The sequence below is a fragment of the Anabrus simplex genome, chromosome 2, assembly GCF_040414725.1.
Source record: "Anabrus simplex isolate iqAnaSimp1 chromosome 2, ASM4041472v1, whole genome shotgun sequence".
Lineage (NCBI taxonomy): Eukaryota > Metazoa > Arthropoda > Insecta > Orthoptera > Tettigoniidae > Anabrus > Anabrus simplex.
The window spans coordinates 1,197,221,645-1,197,239,152 of NC_090266.1; the positions used below are offsets into that span (position 1 = coordinate 1,197,221,645).

The following is a 17,508-nucleotide window of genomic DNA, read 5'->3' on the forward strand; positions in this document are numbered from 1 at the left end:
TGAACAAGGGGATGTCTTAAACAACAACCAGAAGCAACGATGGAGAATACGAGATCACGCCAGGAGGATGGAGACCCAAGGGCTGACCCAGTTCTTTACTGAAGGCACCACTTTCGATATGGCTGGTTAAAACAATGGGGTGCCAGCTGTCCCAAAGGCAGGTGGCGATAAGTCAACGAAATTAGATGAGTACAGAATTTTCAATGTAATTATGTGACTGTAAACGTGTTTTAATGTGGCAAAAGGGGATAGGATAGCTTGACATTTAATTTCAGTAAATTTAGCTTTTGTTTGGAAGTAAATGTAAATATAATTGTAACGTAAGTGTGGACCGACTGCATAAAGTCGCAGTCTGCTTTCTTACGCTTTTTTTTCAGAGTCTGTTTCTTATTTTGCCTCTTTTTTGTTTTTTTGTTTTGCTTTGATGTTTGAGACGCATTCTACGTCTCAGGGCTTAAATGTATATGTAAATAAGGATTCAAATTAAAGTCAGGAAGGACTAGATTAAAGTATTATTAATGGGAGATCAAAGCATACGGAAGCATGCTGTCACGTTTTCTGGGATTTATTGCACGATGTGTGAATGAGAATGTGTGAGACGGTGGAGTTTGGATCCACAAAATTTGATAGCGACATCTTCATGACTATTTGAATATAAAGACGATTGTAAATTAGTGATTGATTCACTTGTTCCCTGAATGCAGCTTCTTTTTTCAAGTTCCGAATAGTTAGAATCAATTTTCTGTAAATTTATTATCAATATTATTATTATTATCATTATTATTATTATTATTATTATTATTATACATACATACATACATTATCATTATAGACTGTTATGCCTTTCAGGGTTCAGTCTGCAAGCCTCTGTGAATTTACTAAACGTCGCCACAATCCTCGATTTGCAACTAGTGTTGTGGCCTCATTTAGTTCTATACCTCTTATCTTTAAATTGTTAGAATCCAGTCTAACCATCATCGTCTTGGTCTACATCTACTTCTCTTACCATTCATAACACAGTCCATTATTCTCTTAGGTAACCTATCCTCCTCCATTCGCCTCAATTGACCCCACCACTGAAGCCAGTTTATGCGTACAGCTTCATCCATCGAGTTCATTCATAAATTAGCCTTTACCTCCTCATTCCGAATACCCTCCTGCCATTGTTCCCACCTGTTTGTACCAGCAATCATTCTTGTTACATTCATGTCTGTTACTTCTAACTTATGAATAAGATATCCTGAGTCCACCCAGCTTTCGCTCCCATAAAGCCAAAGTTGATCTGAAAACAGACCGATGTAAAGATAGTTTCGTCTGGGAGCTGACTTCTTTCTTACAGAATGCTGTTGATCGCAACTGCGAGCTCACTGCATTAGCTTTACGACACCTTGATTTAATCTCACTTACTATATTACCATCCTGGGAGAACACACAACCTAAATATTTGAAATTATCGACCTGTTCTAGCTTTGTATCACCAATCTGACATTCAATTCTGTTGAATTTCTTACCTACTGACATCAATTTAGTCTTTGAGAGGCTAATTTTCATACCATACTCATTGCACCTATTTTCAAGTTCTAAGATATTAGACTGCAGGCTTTCGGCACAATCTGCCATTAAGACCAAGTCGTCAGCATAGGCCAGACTGCTTACTACATTTCCACCTAACTGAATCCCTCCCTGCCATTTTATATCTTTCAGCAGATGATCCATGTAAACTACGAACAGCAAAGGTGAAAGATTACAGCCTTGTCTAACCCCTGTAAGTACCCTGAACCAAGAACTCATTCTACAATAAATTATCACTGAAGCCCGATTGTCAACATAAATGCCTTTGATTGATTTTAATAATCTACCTTTAATTCCATAGTCCCCCAGTATAGCGAACATCTTTTCCCTCGGTACCGTGTCTTATCCTTTCTCTAGATCTACGAAACATAAACATAACTGCCTATTCCTCTCGTAGCATTTTTCAATTACCTGGCCCATACTGAAAATCTGATCCTGACAACCTCTCTGTGGTCTGAAACCACACAGGTTTTCATCCAACTTCCTCTCAACGAATGATCACACCCTCCCTTCCAAGATGCCAGTGAATACTTTGCCTGGTATACTAATCAATGAGATACCTCGATAGTTGTTGCAATCCTTCCTGTTCCCTTGCTTATAGATAGGTGCAAATACTGCTTTTGTCCAATCTGAAGGTACCTTACCAACACTCCATGCTAATTTTACTACTCTATGAAGCCATTTCATCCCTGCCTTACCACAATACTTCACCATTTCGGGTCTAATTTCATCTATTCCTGCTGCTTTATGACAATGGAGTTTATTTACCAACTTTTCCACTTCCTCAAGCATAATTTCACCAATATCATTTTCCTCCTCCCCATGAGCTTGGCTGTTCGCAACACCACCAGGATGATTTCCTTTTACATTGAGAAGATGTTCAAAATATTCCCTCCACCTCTCCAGTGATTCCCTGGGAACTATTATGAGTTCACCTGAATTACTCAAAACACTGTTCATTTCCTTTTTCCCTCCCTTCCTAAGATTCTTTATTACTGTCCAGAAAGTTTTCCCTGCTGCCTGACCTAGCCTTTCCAGGTTATTACCAAAATCTTCCCACAACTTCTTTTTGGATTCAACGACTATTTGTTTCGCTCTGTTTCTTTCATCTACGTACAAATCCCTGTCTGCCTCGGCCCTTGTTTGGAGCCATTTCTAATAAGCCTTCTTTTTACGTTTACTAGCTGCTCTCACTTCATCATTCCACCAAGATGTTCGCCTTTTCCCATCTTTACACACAGTTGTTCCTAGGCATTCCCTTGCTGTTTTTATTACAGCATCCCTGTATGCCACCCATTCACTTTCTATATCCTGAACCTGCTTACTATCCACTGTTCGAAATTTCTCACTAATCATATCCATGTACTTCTGTCTAATTTCCTCGTGCTGGAGATTTTCTACCCTTATTCGTTTGCAGACAGATTTCACTTTCTCTACCCTAGGCCTAGAGATACTTAGTTCACTACAGATCAGATAGTGGTCTGTATCATTGAAAAATCCCTGGAAAACTCGTACATTCCTAACAGATTTTCTGAACTCGAAGTTGGTTAAGATATAGTCTATTATGGATCTGGTACCTCCAGCCTCCCATGTGTAGCGGTGAATAGCCTTATGCTTGAAGAATGTATTCATAACTGCCAAACCCATACTAGGGCAGAAGTCCAGCAAACGCTTCCCATTCCCATTAGCTTCCATATCATCCCCACATTTACCAATCACCCTTTCGTATCCTTCAGTTCTATTCCCAACTCTCGCATTGAAATCACCCATTAGCACTATTCCATCCTTGCTGATGACCCTGACCACGATGTCACTCAATGCTTCATAAAACTTGTCAACTTCATCCTCATCTGCACCCTCACATGGTGAATACACGGAGACAATTCTAGTCCTAATTCCTCCAACTGACAAATCTACCCACATCATTCACTCATTTACGTGCCTAACAGAAACTACGTTGCGTGCAATGGTATTCCTGATAAAGAGCCCTACCCCAGACTCTGCCCTTCCCTTTCTAACACCCGTCAAGTACACTTTATAATCTCCTATCTCTTCCTCGTTATCTCCCCTTACCCGAATATCACTTACTCCTAACACATCCAGATGCATCCTCTTTGCTGACTCAGCCAGTTCTACTTTCTTTCTTCCATAAGCCCAAGGAGTCCCTCGCCTGTCAAATGGGAGTGGGACTCCGTTACTCCCATAGGTCCGAGGCGTGCTTAAAATGTTCTGAGCTCGGTAAATTCATGAAGCAGGATGCTACCCTACTTGTACATAGTCCAAGTGAGGATCTCTCCTCTAACGGGTTATGGACCACCGGTGAATTGTATATTCCTAGCCGCCTAAGCACAAGGAGGGCCACGACTCAGAATATGTCCGAGATGCCCACTCCCATTCCATAGCAACTGGTATCCCGACTCTCAGGACCACTTACTAGGCCACTCAGCCGTTGCCCAAGGTCACGAACTAGGACGTGACTACAGTAACCCACACCATTAACCACTATTATTATTATTATTATTATTATTATTATTATTATTATTATTATTATTATTATTATTATTATTAAGGCGAGTTTCTTGTGTTGTAGACTGAGATATTTCAGTAACTTTCCGATTTTCAGACATGATCAATTGTCTATGTGGCAATTTCCTAGTTTCAGATTATGATATTTATTACAGAGTTGGCCACTTTATTATTCAATTTTAACTTTATGAGCGTGAGTGCTTTGATTTGTGGCCAGCGTGGTCTTATTTCTTTTCATGTGAGCGAATGTTAGATGACGTCATATTACATACTTATTTCAGTTTCGGCAACTTTAGGACATGTGATATGGTTTAGCGGGATTTCGAGCAAGAGGACGTGTTCCTCATTTTGAAAAGCCTGCATTTTCTTGTTTGTGCGCTTGCCTCGGGTAGACTGTTGAGCAGCATGTGTTAAGGGTTGGACCCTGTGTGCTTTTGATATTTGCTGCTTTAGTTTGGTAGAATGAATCTCCGCTTTTGAGTCATTCCACCATGTGTTGGCTAGGGTGATATGCGTGTCTACCGAGGGGAGTTTTATTTAGTTTCCTATACTTCGTGATTCTATTGGGATTTGTCTATGTCACAACAGTTGTTGCGGTGGGCGAGATTTTTATATTGCAACGTTTAGTTTGGATTTTCTTTTATGATAACTGCGCTGAGGAATATTTGTGTCATGTAATTCATTTCAGGAATCCACGTTGATTTGTGCATGTCATTATAAAGTCCACAAGGTGATTGATTTTGGATCATGTAATTTAATTCAGGAACCTACAATGAATAGGAAGTGTTGCTTAAAGTGCAAATTTATCTCCTTATATTTTCCATCGAGTCTTTGAGTGAGTGAAGACTGCGTGAATGTCGCATGCTTTTCTTGGTGAGCCCTGGAAAATATGACATCATGTTTTCCTATTGACAGTACTTGTTGTGCTCATGAGGTTGCTCATGATTCAGGGTGTATATATTTGTAGGATATTTTACCACTCAGCGTGTTATATATTGTACAGTTAGATTAGTTTAGTCTCCCCCTTGCGCATTAAATCATGTCTTTTCTTAATGTTAGGGACCCCTACTGCAATGTAAAGTGTGCAGTAAAGGGGAACGTACTAATCTATAATTGAAAGTGTTAACAAATATAAAGCCAGGTGAGTGGTGCGAGCACACAAGCCAATGTGTTAAAATTAATGAAACTTCAAGATTTTATTTGATATGTTAAGTATGTGTGTTGGCATACATTGTATATTTGTATGATTTTGATTCTCAAGATGGACTTTATCAAGCTGAAAGAAAAATTCTGAGTCATGTAAAAATTTGGATCAATTAATACTTTTTGCTATATTTTAAAAAATATTTTTTCTTGTTTATTTTAATTTTCCTCCAAAACTGACATCATGCTTCGCCTTGCTTTATTTTTAGCTTTTAGTTGACCTCACCGTGTCCATATTAGTTATATGTTCCCCATCATTCCAGGGTGTACGTATTTTTAGGGCATTACTTTATCATAGTTCATCGCTGAGTATGAGTTTGCATATGAGAGAGACTGATCACGGATTTAAATCCAAAGAGAAGGATCTAGCAATAATTAGAAATATAGAAAAAGGAAGAATGTTGAACGAACTAGAAGGTTTATATATCTATTTAGACCAGACGTATAACAAGGATCAGAATCTTAAATGACATCACGTACATTAAAAGCATGTTACATGAATTAACGCCTAAATTATTAAATACGGTTAGTTCAAATAAAGTTAGGATACGGTACCTAATATATTTAATTCTTCATACTCCAAAACGCCACCCATACCTACGGATAATAGGCCTACTTCCAGCAAATTTGATAACTCCGCCCCTTCGTCAGCCTCGACACAGTTAACTCGACTCATCCTCTCCTCCCTTCCACACTCCCCCACCCCTTCCCCACCAAGTTCATTACTGCCTCTGCAGCACAGATACAATACGAGAGACAGAGCCAACAGAAGGGCGGTTACTTACACAACGGTAGATAACAAGTAACAACTTACAAAAAACACGCAAGTCCTCATCTATTCTAAGCAACGTAATAAGCATTCTCTCCTTATGTTTACCTTTTTAAGACTTCCTTTCCTTCTCTTACAGTGAACATTATTCCAGAATCTACCGGCATCTCTCGACAAAGGTCTCTGACAATATTTCCTACCTGTACAAAGGGCCACTTCTTCTACGATAATCAACTGACGTTTCAGTCACCTTTACGTATATTTACCTTTGAATGTTTTAATACCTTCATGCTTACGACTTTAACAGCAGCCTTGAACAGGCTGTATACATGACATACGTTTTTGTGCTCATGTTAAGGCCTTCATTTTGTTGGGAATATACACGTTATCACATTAGGTGAAAACACATACAATTTTATTGAACCATTTTAATTAGAACTACGTAATTTTATCGGAGGAAGTTTTAGTCTCTGACAAGATAGTTTTACAGTAGTATGATCATTGATAGTGTTTCATTAACATATTTTTATTAATGTATCAATATGCACATTATATGTATCAAATTTTATTAATTAGCTATTAGCTTCTATTGTAATATTATATGTACTTTTGAAAATTATATTTTAGGCTGAAGATGCCCTAAATTTAAGGGCGAAACATGTCCCAAATAAATGTTATTGCGTTTATGTAACCACTCTAAGTGGATATAAAGTAATGAATAGGTGGATTAATGAACACATTTACTATTTTTTAACAAACCACTTAGTCAAGCAGCTCGTCTTCTTTCTCCTAGTTCTTCCCAGCCCGATCTTTGCAACATTTTTGTAACGCTACTCTTTTGTCGGAAATCACCCAGAACAAATCAAGCTGCTTTTCTTTGGATTTTTTTCCAGTTCTTCAATCAAGTAATCCTGGTGAGGGTCCCATATACTGGAACCATACTTTAGTTGGGGTCTTACCAGAGACTTATAACCCCTCTCCTTTACATCCTTACTACAACCCCTAAACACCCTCACAACCATGTGCAGAGATCTGTATCCTTTATTTACAATCCCGTTTATGTGATTACCCCAATGAAGATCTTTCCTTATATTAACACCCAGATACTTACAATGATCCCCAAAAGGTGAGAATTGATGGTAGAAGTAGTTTTTGGTTCAGGCTACTTACAGGGGTTAGACAGGGCTGTAATCTTTCACCTTTGCTGTTTGTAGTTTACATCAATCATCTGCTGAAATTTATAAAGTGGAAGGGAGGGATTCAGTTAGGTGGAAATGTAGTAAGCAGTCTGGTCTATGCCGATGACTTGATCTTAATGGCAGATTGTGCCGAAAGCCTGCAGTCTAATATCTTAGAACTTGAAAATAGGTGCAATGAGTATGGTATGAAGATTAGCCTCTCAAAGACTAAATTGATGTCAGTAGGTAAGAAATTCAACAGAACTGAATGTCAGATTTGTGATACAAAGCTGGAACAGGTACGTAATTTCAAGTATTTAGGTTGTGTGTTCTCCCACGATGGTAAAAAAGTAAGTGCGATTGAATCAAAGTGTAGTAAAGCTAATGCAGTGAGCTCGCAGTTGCGATCAACAGTATTCTGTAAGAACGAAGTCAGCTCCAGGACGGAACTATCTTTACATCGGTCTGTTTTCAGACCAACTTTGGCTTTATGGGAGCGAAAGCCGGGTGGACTCAGGATATCTTATTCATAAGTTAGAAGTTACAGACATGAAAATAGCGAGAATGATTGCTGGTACAAACAGGTGGGAACAATGGCAGGAGGGTACTAGGACTAAGGAGATAAAGCCTAATTCAGGAATGAACTCATTGGATGAAGCTGTACACATAAACCAGCTTTGGTGGTGGGGTTATGTGAGGCAAATGGAGGAGGATAGGTTACCTAGGAGAATAATGGACTCTGTTATGGAGGGTAAGAGAAGTAGAGGGAGACCAAGGCAACGATGGTTGGACTCAGTTTGTAACAACTGAAAGATAAGATGCCACAGCACTAGTTGCAAATAGAGAATTGTGGCGATGTTTAGTAAATTCACAGAGGCTTGCAGACTGGACGCTGAAAGGCATAACGGTCTATAATGATGATGTATGTATGTTTATGCTGCACCAACATGGCGACTGTGGGATAGGAAAGAGCTAGGAATGGAAGTAAGTGATCGTGGCCTTAATTAAGGTACAGACCCAGCATTTGCCTGGAATGAAAATAGAAAACCATCTTCAGGGCTGCCGAGAGTGGGGTTCGAACCCACTATCGACCGAATGCAAGCTGACAGCTACTGGATCCAAAATGCACAGCCATTCGCTCGGTGAACATTAATATTACAAATATAATAATTGATATAAAAATTTGAGCACCTTATAAGAAAGAATTTGGCATTGTCTAGATTGGAGGATATCATGGAAATGAATAAAGTTTGGTGTAGACAGGCTCGTACATTCATAGAACGAAGCTCTTTTAGTCGCTCTTCGTGTGACTTTCATGAACAGTCCTAAGTTATTACATACACAATACTTGCTCTGCATAAACCACAAAAAATAGCCAGGCTTGGAAGATATAAAAGTTTGAGAGAGGGCGTGTAATTGAGCTGCGTTGTCGGACATTTTACTTTGCTGTAAGAACACGCTGGGAGCAATGGACAAAACAGATTGATTCTAGATAAAAACCAACACACCATCAGGAAGAAAGGGCCTATGATAGACAGAAACAACTGTCAACGGCTTCGTTCTTTACCATCCAGGGACATGTGGCAGCTTTGCTAGGAGATCTGTCTGCCAGTACCATTCCCATATGCAGAGCACATGCAAATCTGCTATCTTGGCTGTCTTTATGATTTCTGGCATTATGTAAATCTCAGTATCTCAGCACCGTTTTCATTTAAGGTGGTATCAGCAAAAAGGAATGTGGAATGCTAAGCTTTAGTGATACACCTTTATTTAGGAACAGATGATAATAATCGCAGAGTTTAGAGGACCATAAGTGAGGGACATGTTCCCTCCAGCATTTTACAGAAGCACACATCCCTACTACTGTCGTGGTGGTCAGGTAAGCTAACATGTATAATCACCATTCATCACTGGTATGAGGGTCACTGATAGTGCAGAGGTATTATTTTAAAGAATTCTTGCAGCCCTTTGTGCTATCCCTCCTGACTGATTACCCAGGAGTCTTCTACAGAAAGATGACAGGTAGGAATTTCCAGGATTATTTACATCATATTTCATTACTTTCCTTGGCCTGTCCCATCACTTCTTTTGTCATTAATTAAACAACTATGAAACCAGATTGGAAACCAGCTTCTTCCATTGCGAAGTGTTCATTACTTGGAGCACAATTTACAACAACTGCGGGCAAATCTATCACAGAATAACATATAGATTACGTCTGATTTCATGCCCAATCCTATCAACAAAAGTATCCTTATATAAGGAGGTCTGACAAAATACCAAAGATGACCTTATTCTATGCTGCAGTTGGGCAGAAATTTGCTCCAATGCAATGTTATTGCAATCAATTATCTCTTCTGTAAGTGCCACCCTACTACAAGGAGTGTTCAATGTATAATGCAACACATTTTATTTCTCGGCCCAGTATCCAGTATTTGAGAGATAGTAGGTTCAAACCCCACTGTCGGCAGTCCTGAAGATGGTTTTCCGTGGTTTACCATTTTCACACCAGGCAAATGCTGGGGCTGTACCTTAATTAAGGCCACGGCCGCTTCCCTCCCAGTCCTAGCCCTTTCCTGTCCCATCGTCGCCATAAGACATATCTGTGTCGGTGCGACATAAAGCCAATAGCAAAAAATATATATATATTTCTCGGCCAATTTCGGTTTTAAAAAATGGGATTTTGTTTCGGACATCTATGAATATTTCCGCTTTGTCTCGTAGAATTTTATTAATTTCCGATAGGTGGCAGAGCTATAAATAGCCTTCAAAATGGCATCTGTAACGGAGGTGCATACCAAACAGAGAGCAGTTATTGAGTTTCTTTTGACGGAAAACCAGGGCAACATAGATATTCATAGGCGCTTGCAGAATGTCTATGGAGACCTTGCAGTCGACAAAAGCATGGTGATACCAATATAATGGTCCGTTGTTGGACATTATAAATTTTCCAGCTAACTCATTCTTGGTTGCCTGCGTTTCGCCCTCATGTGCTAAGTTGGGCTCATCAGGTGGACACCTACCAAGACGCAAGGCTAGTGCATACCGTGGAGGCCACTGCATAGGCTACTTGAAGCTGCCAGCATAGTACCAAGACGCAAGGCTAGTGCATACCGTGGAGGCCACTGCATAGGCTACTTGAAGCAACCAGCATAGTCTCTCACAGTGCATTGGTACTTGCGTCTTGGTAGGTGTGCTAAGGACCAACTGATGAGCCCAACTTAGCACATGAGGGCGAAACGCATGCAACCAAGAATGAGTTAGCTGGAAAATTTATAATGTCCAATAACGGACCATTATATTGGTATTATAAATTTACTCATTCAGGACAAATATTTCATGTTCCCATTGGGAGTCAACATCTATATCATCTGATGGCCAGGCAAGCATCAATTTTTGGAAGTGAGACATAGTCTCTCATAGTGCATTGGCACTGCTGGTGGCTTCAAGTAGCCTATACAGTGGCCTCCACGGTATGCACTAGCCTTGCGTCTTGGTAGGTGTGCTAAGGACCAACTGATGAGCCCAACTTAGCACATGAGGGCGAAACGCAGGCAACCAAGAATGAGTTAGCTGGAAAATTTATAATGTCCAATAACGGACCATTATATTTGTATTATAAATTTACTCATTCAGGACAAATATTTCATGTTCCCATTGGGAGTCAACATCTATATCAAAAGCATGGTGAGTCGTTGGACGAGGCGTGTTTCATTAATACATTACCGACAGGAGCTCACAAAACTTCAGTGAACTGTTCTTCCTCATCTACCCTACAGCCCGGATCTCGCGCCTTCTGACTTCCATCTGTTTGGCACAATGAAGGATGCACTCTGCAGGAAGCACTACATGGATGATAGGGAAGTTATAGATGCAGCACAACGTTGGATCCGACATCGACCAGTCAAGTGGTACCATGCAGATACATATGCCTTCACATTACGGTGGAGTAAGGCCGTAGCACTGAACGAAGATTATGCTGAAAAATAGAGTATCGTGGCAAAAGGATTGGGGAATAACATGGTGTATTTGAATCCTCAATAAAACCAACCTGCTTTTAGAACAAAAGAAAAAAGTGTTGCATTATATATTGAACTCCCTTCATAATAAAATTGTATTTGAATTTAACAGTTCTTTCTTGCTATGCAAATCATTTTGTCAATGAGTGTATTAACTGCTTTAAAAGGAAGTGTTGCTCTGTTCATGGTAATCTGACCTGATGTTAGATTATTTACATCCTCATTAATGAACTATGGCAATTGTCTCTTGAAAGTAGCAAAGTAGAGTAGAATAGAATAGAATACACCCATCCCCTAGTTCCAGATCATCTGAAACTGGGGAGCGAGCATCATGTTTGTACATGCATTTGATTTTTCTTGTTATTATTATTTTTTTTTTTTTAAACAATCTATTATTACATTAAGTTATACATGAACCCAATACTGTTTTCTGACTCTTCTGCTAATTTTTACATTATTTTCCCTTTTGTTCTAGATGTCATATAGTGTTATATATCCTAGGACAAGAATGTAGCCTACCCTTCAATAGTTAAGTTAGTGCTCTTTTTGTTTTCTCTAATTTTCATTTGCCAAATATCTTTTAGAATACAAAAACGTTTGCTGTTCTTCCCAGTGCAATCCATTCTATTGAATAATTGTAAAATTCAGTATCCAGATATTTAACCCTCAGTGAGTCAGTCAGTCTCCCTACATACTCTCAATAGACGAGCCTCTTCCATTAATTCTCCACACAATAAACAACAATTATTGTCATGTTTCTCTCTTAGACCCTTATTCGCAAAGTAAAGTAAGAGTAAAACTTAAATCATACTTTACATTTTAAATGGTAAATCTATCCACGAATTCCAAGGTCTATGATCTTCTAAGTCTTCTAATAAGTCATGAAAGAAAAATTTAGCAGATATTCAAATATTTAGCAAACATGAAAACAGAAACAAATAAATTTAGAATAAGCTAAGGGCAATTACAGTAATCTGAGAAAAAGACAGGTTCTTTGTACAGCTCAGCTCTAAGAAAGGAGCTGATGACCTCAGATGTTAGCCTCCTTTAAACAACAAGCATCATCATCATCAGGTCTAAGAAAATGTTCAAACACTACTTCTACAAACAGATCAGAGAAAAAAGAAAAAAAACTGAACAAAGACTGATGACAAACCCCCAATCCTTCTTCAATATACTAGATAATATGAAATACATCTTACCTATACCAGTCTCGGTCAATAACCTCAGTCACAAGTATGATTTCACCTTTGTGTAGGTCCATCTCTTCATCCAACTGGGCCTTCATATCCATTTTTACCTGAACTTTGAAATTCTTAACAGATGCTGGACTGCTTGTCTGAAAAGTAAAAGATAAATTATGAGCTTTATTTATAGAGAAAAAGTTAAATAAGAGGTCAAATTAGAAAAGTACAATAAGAGAGAGAATAATAAAATGTATTTTTCACTTCGATACACATCTTAGTCACCTTGTTCTAGTCAATATACCAGATATACATAAAAGAGTATCGGAGTTTTATGTGGTTATTTTGGCTATGCAACCAACTTCAGCCATCTGTTTTCTCAATCGGATGAAAGAGCAACTCCAAAAGTTCGAACTTTATGCATCACACTCTTTGTTTCCTAACCCTGTCACTTGATAGTGCCATGTGTAAAGTTTCGATTACAGATAGTGGCTCCTGAGCTCAAAGCTTTCTATGTGCTGCAGTTTGTAAAGTGTAATTCAGTAGTTACAGTTCAGCGTGAGTTTTGGCGGTGATATAGATGTGATCCTCCATCTGCCAACATAATTCAGCAGTGATATAAAGAGGTCCAAATGATGGGATGCCAGTGTAAAGGAAAGAGTTAAAGATTAACTCATGCTAGACAAGACAGTCAAATTCCTCAGGGTGACTCGTGCAGTCCTTAACAATTCTGTGTGACAGGCTAGTCAGGAACTAGCACTGCCAATGGACAAGATACACTGCCAGCCTTGATTTGGCACAAAGACAGCCCACCCCCACCCCACCCCCGCATTTTTTCACCATGTGTGGAAATGGCTGAATGAAGTTGTTCCCAATCATTGGATTGGCTGGCATAGCCCGGATTAGACACTTTCCTTTGATGGCTTGCAAGGAGCCCTGACCTCTCTCCATGTCATAAGTTATGAATTTCATTATGGCCCATACTGACAACTGATCACTATCAAAGGACAGAGAAAGCTCTACCTATTCAATACCATTAGCTTAATATAGTATCCTACATAACTGGTACTAGTTTTGACCCTACACACATTGGGTCACCTTCAGCCATGATCTAATGGAAACATATGTTTACATACAACCAATAATAAAGAATACAATTTGGTATGTCTTAATTTAAAATCTAAGTCTAAAACATTGACGAAATCGGACTACACATTTAAAATTTCCATGTTTTAGACTTAGATTTTAAATTAAGACATACCAAATTGTATTCTTTATTATTGGTTGTATGTAAACATATGTTTGTAATTAGATCATGGCTGAAGATGACCCAATGTATTTAGGGTCGAAACTAGTACCAATTATATAGGACACTACATTAAGCTAATGCTATTGAATAGGCGGGCCTTTCTCTATCCTTCGAGAGCTCTCTCTACGTCATTTCTTTCAATGGGGGTATGTTAAAGATCACGTGTATGTGCCAGTGCTACCGGCCAACCTATCTGAACTGCAATGTCAAGTCATTGCTACTGTAGAGTCCATTCTGCCCAGAGTGGGAAGAGCTTGACTATTACTTGGATGTGTGTTGTATGACTAAAGATTAATCTATGGTATTTCTAATTTACTTTCTAAATTAGTTTCAACAGACTGAAGTACCTCACATTAACTTAGTCGAAACTGAAAGAAATGGCTTCCACTATAACATATCACTGGATTCTCACAATGAGCACTTGTAGCGAGTGATGAGAGAACTCGTACAGTTAATCCTTCAGCCCACATATGGTTTATTATTGTATACTACATTGATATGAAAATATACAGCATATTTTTACAGCCAGATGCCCTTCCTGGTGACAACCTCAGTTGAAGAGCTAATGAAGATGAAATGAATGATGGTGAATGAAATTGGGTAAGGAGGTGGAAGGAATTGGCTATGGCCTATGAATAGGAACTGTGTGATAGTACATACATCACATCCCTCCTTATATTTATTATTATGATGTCTATTCTGTGTTAAATTATAACTTCATATGTTAAATGTAGAAGCTAGAAAGTTGTCCACAACAGATTATATATTTGTACAGTATTTGGGAAATTCAGAGGTATTTACAGAACACACACACATAACACTGGGAACTTATAAAAGTCACTTCAGCAACTATGGACTCGGCCAGGAGTATTGCATTAACATGGTAGCTAAGATCATAAAGTACTTTTCCAAGGTGTGTCTTCGAGGGACAACTTCACTGGAAGGTTAGCGTGGGACATCCTGCTCTCTGGATTGGACAGCACCTATTCACATGGAGTACGTCATCACAAGTTGGAGGTTCATACAAGGTTGTGTTTGATGCGGTCCAGTATCTATATATTTTTTGTAGTCTCCTGTACAGTGTTCGAGGGCTGTCTAAGATCCAGTATCTATTGGCTACTATCTGTTGACTGGTATGTGTTGGTGAATATCCACAGCCTACCTGTAAGTCTTGTGAAAGAGATGTGTGTTATTTTGAAAATGAATGCTATTTAACCTCATGTATGGAAGCTATAATGATGACTTTAGCATGTTGTTATATGGAAAAATTTGTGGACAATTTCTTGAACTCTCACAAGAAAAATTTTAAATTTTGTCTTCAATTTTAATAACACAACGCGAATTTGGATCACGTACCATAGGGTGTTTTTACAGTATTATCACAGTCGGTTTGATGATGGACCTTTACGATGTCAACTTGTGCCTATACACTTATTTTAGTAGTTTTTACATGTCTTGTCCAATTATTGTCTCAAAACTAGTACCACCAAGGCAGATGTAATGTAATATTTACACAATTAAAAATGTATTGAATAGATGCAACATTATAGTTCATTGATTTTGCTGTCTAGCAATAGCAATGCTTTTACTAGCAACTCCAAGCTCGTCAAGTGGCGTTTCACTTTAGGAATAAATTCACTCATAAACCACTCCTTAAACAAGAGTCCATCCAAGCTGATTTTTGTGACCTATATTAAACTGGAAGGGATGACAAGTTCAAGTTAGTTCTTAAAAGTCCTTGGTTTTGCCGATTTTCCAATCACAAAAAGGGGCGACTTATGGGTCCCCGAGTCATTTGAACATAACGTAACCGTAAATCTAAGAACATGGGGGTGGGGTTTCCAGCAAAAGTTTGTAATTTAGCCCCATTTTATCAATATTATATACTTGCTCTTGAGTAAGGTTTGCTTGGTTAACGATTTCAGTAAAAATTTTCGAAAATATCACTTGCTGCTGTGTTGTCAGCTGAAAGTTTTTCACCATAAATGCCAAAGAGATGAATTCCATGGCGTTTCTTCCAGCGTGAAAGCCATCCATCACTAGCAAAAAATGTCCCCTCGTTTTGAAATTTTGAGTGTAGGATAATAGCCTTTTCTTTTAAAATTGAAGTGCTTTATTGCCCCTCATGCATGAACCAAACATATAATGTTTCGTCTAACATTTCATTTTTCAGTTTTGTTAAGGTGTAACGTGTAGAAAGTGCCTTTTTTGTTTCCATTCAAGGACAGGAACTCTCAAAAGACTTTCTATTACGACACCAATCATTGATACAGATGTTGATTCCCATAGGGAACCTGTACTATTTGTCCCAAATGAGTAAATTTACAATACCAATATAGTTAGTCCATTATTGGACATTATAAATTTTCCAGCTAACTCATTTCTGGTTACCAGCGTTTCACCCCAGTATGCTAAGTTGGGCTCATCATTTGGTAAATAGTATCACCTGATGGCCAGGCAGGCATCAATTTTGGAAAATGAGACAAAGTCTCTAATAGTGCATTGGCACTGCCAGTGGCTCCAAGTAGCCTACGCAGTGGCCTTCACGGTATGCTCTAGCCATGCATCTTGGTAGGTGTGCTATTTACCAACTGATGAGCCCAACTTAGCACACTGGGGAGAAATGCTGGCAACCAGGAATGAGATAGCTGGAAAATTTATAATGTTCAATAATGGACCAACTATATTGGTATTATCAATCATTGATCGTGCTTTTCTCAACATTAAGAAGTTTACAAATACTTTGTTCTGATTCACCTTTATCAATATGCTCTAGGGCGTTTAGTCTTTGTTCCATACTAACACGTACTTTTCCATTTGACACTCATTACTGTTCAGTATTGGAAACAAACACACTACATGTCTGCACATTAACGTAACTATTAAACAACTGATGTAACCGGAAACTAGAGAGAGAGGTGGGGACTTATATCCGTCTGAGTGGGGCACAATATAAGGAAGGGAAGCGTGACTAAAGGTCAGGTGCTGGTCGGACTTTCCAGCAGCCGAACTACAAGGAGTCTACTGTATCATTATTCGCTGCCGTTTATAACATTAGTGGATAGGAGTGCCTGATTTCCCATGTATTTACTTCAGCTTTAGATATCTGTTAATATGTTGTGTGTTAGAGGGAAACTTTCCAGTCTTTTGTTTGTTTCTTATGAAGTGTTTGATGAAGTGGATCAGCATGGTTGCCATGTTAAAATATAGTTAATTTTATCTAAGTCATTGTGGAGGTTTTATTTGAGGTAGATACCTTAGTGCAATGTCCATCTGTTTAATCATTTTCAGAGGGCTAGGAAAGGCCCATAATGGATATACCAGTACATAGCTTCGTGCACGTGCCCTGGGAGGGGCATCTAAATTTTAAGGATCCATTTTGGCGAACTCTGGCACCCAAATTACGGATATTTCAAATTATTTAATGTATTTCAAATGAGTTCAAGTAGAATCAGTAATGTTACAAATGGCAACCAACATGGTAGCAATAATATTAAAACCGTCCTGGCATTTGCCTGGAAGTGAAAACGGGAAACCACAGAAAACCATTCTCAGGACAGCCAATGGTGGATTTTGAACCCACTCATCTCCCGAATGGTATCACAGCCATTACACGTTCACACGCACAACCACTTCGCTTGGATTATTATTGTATACTGTAAGAAAAGAAAAAGAGACTAGTGTATACTTCTTTAATAATAATAATAATAATAATAATAATAATAATAATAATAATAATAATAATAAT

The 17,508-nt window shown here is 38.6% G+C and overlaps 1 protein-coding gene across 3 annotated transcripts in view; it reads right to left on the reverse strand.

The window, feature by feature from the left end:
- The window catches only part of LOC136863834 (dynamin-binding protein), a 446,212-nt gene that overhangs the window by 338,045 nt on the left and 90,659 nt on the right, over window positions 1-17,508 (reverse strand). For 2 of the 3 annotated variants that reach the window (XM_068226424.1, XM_067140170.2), the window contains exon 4: window positions 12,470-12,606. In XM_068226424.1, coding sequence (XP_068082525.1) covers window positions 12,470-12,606 — 137 coding nt within the window. Of the gene's footprint in view, window positions 1-12,083; window positions 12,139-12,469; window positions 12,607-17,508 lie in introns of those variants that run through there. The other variant, XM_068226425.1, reaches the window with a different exon arrangement.